Consider the following 7,937-nt stretch of genomic DNA (forward strand, 5'->3'; position numbering starts at 1 on the left):
ACCATTTTCTTTTTCATATATATATTTCTCGTAAACGAAATCAGAATGGTAGATCTGGAAATGGTAACGATATCGGTAATATTGGTATATCAGAAACAGGACTGTCGGAACGAAATATACCGATATTGGTTGGAAGTCGAAATTCATGTCAGAATCAGCAGAGTGTGGCATAGCACACATTTAACTATACATGTAAATGACATTTTAACTTTATTCTTTTATCATCACACACCACATAACACCGTTATATGATGATTAATAATATGATAATAAGTTTGATGAACAGTATAAACAAAGTTTAACAATACTTAACATCGATAAGTTGAGAAGACTAAAGTTCAGCAAAATCCACATGCCACATCATAGGGTTAATTAACAACATTTTTCTCTGGTCACTTTCCCTTTTTTATGGGCCGCAAGCCTACTAGACTTCCTTCATTCATGGACTTCTGATGGGTTAGGCAGGCTAAGCCGCTAGAGAACTTCCAGAATTTTTTCGGAATTTTGACGAAAATTATCATACAAATACGGTTACCGACAAAACGGTCGGAAAAACCTCCATCTCATTTCCGCTACCATTTCCAGAAGATATTACCGTTTCCATTTCCACCACTGTTGGTTACCGATACCGACTGAAAACGGTCGGTGTAAACTAGAAACGGCAGCCGGAAATTTCCATACCGTTTTCAGGGTTGGATGAAGATCGATGATGACGGTGCTACCCGAGCTCAAGCTTGTAGGGGGCTCGCCAGCATCCCTGTTGTTACCTTCTTTCGCAGGCGAGTGTCCAAGCACGATCTCGCGCGGGACAGCCGTTTTAACGGTTTTGCAATTGAGAGTTACGAATGAGATTTGACCTGTATTTGAGATAATTAAATCGGACATTTTCTTATCTGGCCTAATTAGCTGACCCTTTGTTTGGACCAGAGTCATTCTTAAAAGTACACACCTTGGCCTTTCTCTTTCGCAAACATTCTTGAACAGTTGCGTACGAGTTGGGCTTTTCTTTATATAGCTTAACGTTTCCGGCCCATGTATTTCCTTCTCTCCTCCTAATCGTTTCGGACGATGCAAGAGGTGGCCACGATGGTGTGCTCAGCTGCCGTACGTCGTCGTGCCAAGACGAGTCGCCGGCGGCGAGCTGGGCCTGCTGCTGAAGCTGACGCCAAATTAATTAAGCTCCCAAACGGCCGCGCCGGAGGACTATACTCACACCGTTAATAAATATTTGACGCCGCTTATTTTTTAAAATATATTTGATCGTTCCTTTTATTTGATTTATTGTTAAATATAATTATATGTATACATATAGTTTTACATATTTCACAAAAGTTTTTAAATAAGATGAACGGTTAAACATGTGCTAAAAAGGTTAAATATTTAGAAATAAAGGGAGTATATTTTTCAAAAAAAAAAAAAGCTTCGTGGCCGGAGCTCTGCCGGCCGGATTTAAAAGAGGGAAAGCCGGAGGATTATATATGGATCGCATTCAGGTCTATACCTTCCTGCTTTCTTCCTCCGCGTGGCGTCGATTTCCGCCGTGCAGATACGAGGACGCCGGCGCCGAGTACGAGTTAAGGCCTGAAGCGGATGGACGAGAAAGCCTATAGGCCTTTGCAGCCCATATATACATTCCTGCAGTAAAAAACAAATCTATCTCTGTAAACATCTTGTTTTGTCGTCAGAGTTGCAACGAACAGAATTGACAACGGGACACACGTACAGAAAACGAAGCAACACTGAGTGTGCCAATTCTTTAAATATTATAGCATGACTACAAGAATCCAGGATTTTTCTTTTGACAGACACAAACCACTAAGGATAGCATCAAAACCGTTAAGGTAACATGTTTTGCCGGCCAACCGCCAAGTTTATAGACCAAGGAAAATTCCATTTTATTGGCGGCTAACTGTTATGGAAAGAGTTTTTTTTTTGTCTCCCCAACAAGAAAATTACGATCATTTCCAACTTTCGAAAGCGCCAAGAAATAAAAACTTGTCAGTTCGGATTGACAATAATATACTTTACTTTAGATGTTATCGAACCGCCAAGGAAATTATCAAGAAAATACCTTATTCATGGCCGCTACAACCACCAAAGGAAGTATCAAGGAAATACCTTATTCATGACCGCTACAGCCGCCAAGGATATAACTTGGCGGTTCTACGTAACCCTCAATAAAATAGTTGTATCCTTATCAACTAGTTATGATCATCAAGATAACGAATAATATTGGCGGCTTTGTTTTGGCTGCCAAAAAATCTTGGATTGTTGTATGCGCAGGAGAAAATCGATCAGAACATATATAAGAGGGAAACTTTATATGGTGAAATAGCTAAGCTATAAGCTCAAGAAGAGATGTTTTCCTCCGCCAAAGTCTAAGGTTTTGGCCTCTTCCTTGATCTTTGCTATTAGCTTGATTATCGAGAGTTTCTTATGTTGGAACATTCATTGATTTCTCTCCTATATTTTCCATGTCGTAAGTAGGATGAGAGTGCACACCCCCCTTTTTCTGATAGGCTTCGACCTGTGAGCAGTGCCACCCACCATTCATATACTATCGAGGTTGTGCTCCATATTTATGGGCTGAGTTGCTCCTGGGATGTCCAGGTGGAAATCATGTCCATATTCTCCTCATATATCTGCACTCTGGACACAAGTAGGTGGAAGGATGCTTCTAAGGTGGGTCGGCAAAGCGAGTAGTACAAGTAGGTGGAAGGATGCTTCTAAGGTGGGTCGGCAACGCGAGTAGTAGGTATTGTTTGGCCAACTTCTCGAACTGTTAATCTCTGTCAGACGTCCGTACTAATGTTATGTATAATTAGGGCATGTTTGGTAGAGCTCCAACTCCCAGGAGAGCTGGAGTCCAGTCAAACAGTTTCAACTCCATCCAATGGGAGTGAAGCTGGCTGGAGTGCTCTCACAAAATGATTAACTAGAGAGGTGGAGCTGGGTTTGGTTGCTCCATAATTTCACTCCAGATCCAGTTCTTGATGTTAAATCTAAGAGTTGGAACCTACCAATCAGGCCCTTAGCCAAGCGAAGATCATGTATTTCTTTGGAGTCTAAAGCTTCCAAATGAAATATGATAGTTCTGTTAATGGAGCCGAAGAACTGTGCTCAGCTTCTCATGAAATTGAGTCAAACAGTAGATACAATGAAGAGTTTTTAGTCATAATCTCTCATGCATGAACGAAGGCATGATAAAACTATCATCTTGCTTGATTTCCAGGACCATCTTTACCCCTTCTTACATGCATATGTTTAATCAAGAAGAAAAGACAAAGAGAATCCTTGCCTCAAAATTCCTTATCAATCTAGCTATTATATACCCCTCTATCTCTCTCTAATATACATATATAAGCTAGGACTGCTCTTGTTGTCCATGAATACATACATAAACTTATTCAAGAGATCCAAAATGGTAAATTCATGCATGCATCATTCTTTGTTCTGCATGCAGCTAGAAAACGCTGCCTTCAGGTATGCTCTGCAGGGTAGGCTGCCACACTGATCCGCAGCTCTCCTGCTGGTGCAGCAGCTCATCTGCTTCAGCTTGTTTTTGCATGAGAGACACCATGTCGTTCAGGGAGATGGCGGCGGCGTCGTTGTGCAGCAGCATCTTCTTCAGCTCCTGCTTTCTGACCACCAGCTTCACCCTCACGACGGCGCCGCCGGGTGGGTCGTCAGCCATGTCGGCCGTCGCCGGCCGGAGTGCCTCGTCGTCGTCGTCGGAGGAGACGCCGTTGAGGGGTGGCGGCGGCGGCGGCAGCTTCAGGATCTCGCCGTCGACGTCCATGCTCATGATCTTGATCTCCCTGTTCCTATCTTGAATCACCATGCAATTCCCCATGATGATACGACGACGAAGACGAGTTTTGCAAGGAGATTTGGGATGATGAAATTACGAGGTAGCTAGCACGACCGAATGATCGATCGATCACAATTCACAAGTTAGAAATGTGTGTGTGGTGTAGTATTTCTTGGCGAAAGAGTAGGGGGTTGGAGGGGAGGAGTTATGTGTGGTATTTAAAGGAATTGTATTAGGAGGATAGCCACAAACTTTGGAGCATACTTCATCTCTGTGCCATTGGACTAGCCAAGTGAGCTTTGCTTACTTCATGTCATGCCTCACCAAAAGCAAGATATAGCCACTGAGAAAGTGAGAATTAGTGAAATCGACCAGCCATTTCTTTTTTTTTTGTCTCTATCTTGTTGTCGTCCTTGACTGTTGCATGCTGATTTGCATCAGGGCGGTTCCGTGAAATTCGAGGCCGGTTGCGCACGTCAAACATCTCGGAATAAACTTGATGTGCATTTTCAGCTAGATTTTACTATTATTGTCTTTTCAGTCTTATTCTAGTCTACTATAACCTTAATTTTAAGTACTATGATGTTGTTGAATTTTCTATATATGTTTAACAATTTGTCTTACTAAAAAATATTAAAAAAATATAAAAGTCATGCTTGAAGTGTCTATAATAATAAAACTAGCCACAGTAAAACAAATAATATTTACATATTTGTTTGATAAGAGAATGATCAAATATATGTCCAAAAGACAACGACGTTATATGTTAAAAATAGAGGGAGTATATATTTTTTTATAATAAACAAGATAAAAAAGGTATAGAAGTTATTAAATAACCGTTGAATTAATGGAGCAAATCGACTGTAAACTACACCGACACTTATATTTATGACAACAAATGCTTCTTCCTAGTGCCAGGCATGCATATATATGATCTCATTCTTATCCATGCATATTACATATATGTAATTAGATGGCAAAATCATAATTTTGTGCTGAGTAGAGGGTTTTTTTTGAAGATATATAATTGAATTAGCAAGCAACATACCCAGGTAAAGGGGGAGAGATCACAAAACATTAGTAGTAGGATACATGTGGAGCCCAACATTTGGGCAGGCCTAATCCATATCCTTGTAGTGGAGGTAAGAATCATTTGCACCTCTTGTCAAATCTGCAAGTGAAAATGGATTTGTGTACTGGTCATCATGTGGTTTAATTTGCAAGTGAAAGTGAAACTAATAGAGACCATGCATCCAATGCGTGTTACTGGTCATATATATAGACAGGCCGAAAACGATCGATATGATGGATCCTCCTCTCCATCAAGCACTAACAACCAATATAAACATTTGTTGCACGATCCGCATCATTTCAATTCAGTAAGAACGCTATGTACCCCGGCATCTATAGTTCTATTTATATATACACGTGATGTGTTATATATGCGTGCTATTTGACTACAAGAATCCAGAATTTTCTTTGCGGTCAAAAACACCAAGGCAATATATTTTTACGACTACCTGCCAAATAATAACCACCAAATTTAGAGAGCCAAGGAAATCCAGATTAATTTCTTGGTTGCTAATCGTGAGGGAAAGTTCTATTAGCGGTCTAACCGCCAAGAGAACTACGGAGAATATTAAACTTTTGAAAAGCCAAGAAATGTAACCTTACCAGTCTCGACCGACAAGAACACATCTTACCTTAGGTGGTGTCGAACCGTCAAGAATATATGGTCATTGAGTGAAGCTGGAGACGATCGATTAATGCATCCAAGGCTATGTATCCAACTATATATCCATTATATATATGGTTATTGTAATGGGATAAGGCAAGAGCAATTATTGTGTTTTAGAATTCACAATGTTCGCGGTTGAGTTTTCTTCTTCTCCTTTTAATTGTTTGTAGCTAACACAGACCACACATTAATTCAATACTTTAGTGAATTGCACATTATATCGCATATGTTAGGAAACGATAAGCGAACAAACGATAAAGAACAATAGATCAATCACAGAAGACACGAGATTTAACGTGAAAAACCCTCCCAAAATAGGAGAGAAAAAACCACGGGCGCCAGCCAGCAAAATATCTTCACTATATCTGGGGTGAGGTTACATCGCCGCATGGCGGCTTACAAGAGATATATATATATGGTGGAACCCTAAAAGGGATGATGATCCGTACGGGAGACGGGCCTCCGCTCCACTACGGAAGCTGGCCTTTATTAAGTGCAGATGAATTTCGATCACAACTCAACAGCATCGACCAAATATTCTCCCCGAAGTTTCCTCTTGCACCACAATTAATTAACTAATGGTTTCGCTTTCAATCATTTTTCATTCTTTTGGTTTGCTTTGGACCCTAGCTGTTGTTGTTGTTGCTACTTCCCTAGCTCGTTGTCCCCTCTCTCCTCTGATGGTGAGTTAGCTCCAAGATCTAATCATCGATCAAGGCATCCTGCATAAGGTAATGGGGACCTGAACCCTGATCCTTGATGGGTAAAACGTCCATTAAGAACAAAATGAGACTCACTCACGGGGTTCCTAATGGCAAAATACTCCCCCATTAGTCCAATGCATCCTCCTTTGGAGGATGCCACTACCACACGCCACCTCGTTGCTCCCATCCTCTACTTCTACTAACATGGTGACTGCGAAAAGGGTGCATAGGGATGGATGGTGTAGGTCAACTCACGCCCATCTCTCTAGCGGTGTGCTCTAGCAATATTGTAGTGGTTCATAGGATATGAAAGAGTCAAAGCAACGGAAAATACATGGGGTGCAATGCAAGAAGATATATGAAGAAAGGAGGCGTGTATGTAGTATTGTACAGAAGAGAGAAGGCCACCAGAGGGGGGGGGGCAGTGCCAATGACTTTCCTTCATTCAGAATATATCACATATAGGAGAAGAGAATGAAAAGGCTCAAAGTTAAACTAAAGGGAAGAAAAGTTTGTCCAAATTGGAAGAAAAAATTAGGTCAAGTAACCTAAGATAAAACTTGGTATGCAAGAATAAGTGATGACCTATATACATACGTGTAATTCACTTTTAAATTTTTTCAACAAGGCTGCCGATATTCCTTAATAGAATACAGTTTTGTATGTGTTGCATAACAGATTCATTGGACCCTAGGCAAAAGGTTGAAGCACAAGAAAACAAAAACTTGTCCTTGTTGAATGTCGATATCAATTAAAGAACACGTCCTTTCACGCACATTCTAAACCCCACTATACTTTTTATGATCCTTCTTCCTGTACTTTTCTTTGTTTATACATTTGCTTTTGTAGTGCTCCCCATAAAAAACACTTTAATCAAGATAAAAGCTTTGTTAGCATTAGAAAATAAAGTGAAATGTGGACACTAATATGGTGATCGAGTCAAAATTATGTGGAAGACTATTTCAATCCCTTTAACGAGAGTGGGTTGTTAATCACGAAGAGCTCTAAGTAGCTAATTGAAACATGATATATAGACAGGAAAATACTACGAGACTGTCTGCATGGTATAGACGTAGCTAGGGTTTTGACTTCTAGATTATCCTAGAATTGATATGCAACTAGAAATAACAAGCTTTAGAAAAAGGAAAAAAAAAGAGAAACCATCAGCTTTCAGAAAACAAAATATTATATAATAGTAATCAATGAAACTTAATGGAAAGACTTCCCTTTACTCGCTCACTACTATCTCCGTCTTAAAATATAGCAATCTAGTATAAAATGAGATAAATTCTAGTACTTTAAATCTGAACAGGCATAAACATTAATGTAAATGTGAGTATACATTCATCATTGTAAGACATTCACACATAATTACTCTGCTATATATAAACATCTCTAGCTGAGCCGACACATACGTCTTGGTATATATTCACAAAATTATTATAAACACTTCTCTCGCTATCGATTGGCATGTCATCTAATAGAAAAAACTTAACTAAAATAGCTGTGGTATAGTAAACTAATATATATATGTGCATGTATATAGCCTTAGTGGCTAGTGATCGATGGTGCAGCATTAGAGCAAGTATAATAGGAGGTTGTAAGCCGACTAAATACTGAGGTGGAGGAGAGAAGAGAGAAGAAAGAGGAGAAGTGGGCTGTAAACTTACAGCCGGCTTGGACA

General features: G+C 39.9%; 1 protein-coding gene across 1 annotated transcript; it reads right to left on the reverse strand.

The window, feature by feature from the left end:
• Window positions 1-3,201: 3,201 nt before the first annotated feature.
• LOC4351528 (uncharacterized) lies at window positions 3,202-4,111 on the reverse strand. Its single transcript, XM_015763574.3, has one exon. It carries the CDS (start codon window positions 3,851-3,853, stop codon window positions 3,464-3,466), a length of 390 nt encoding a protein of 129 aa, XP_015619060.1. The 5' UTR covers window positions 3,854-4,111; the 3' UTR covers window positions 3,202-3,463.
• Window positions 4,112-7,937: the final 3,826 nt, after the last annotated feature.

Source organism: Oryza sativa, chromosome 12, assembly GCF_034140825.1.
Source record: "Oryza sativa Japonica Group chromosome 12, ASM3414082v1".
Classification (NCBI taxonomy): Eukaryota; Viridiplantae; Streptophyta; class Magnoliopsida; order Poales; family Poaceae; genus Oryza; species Oryza sativa.

What these genes read in the sequence shown, in the direction of transcription:
- LOC4351528 (XM_015763574.3), bottom strand. Translation starts at nt 3,853, where the DNA reads ATGGGGAATTGCATGGTGATTCAAGATAGGAACAGGGAGATCAAGATC.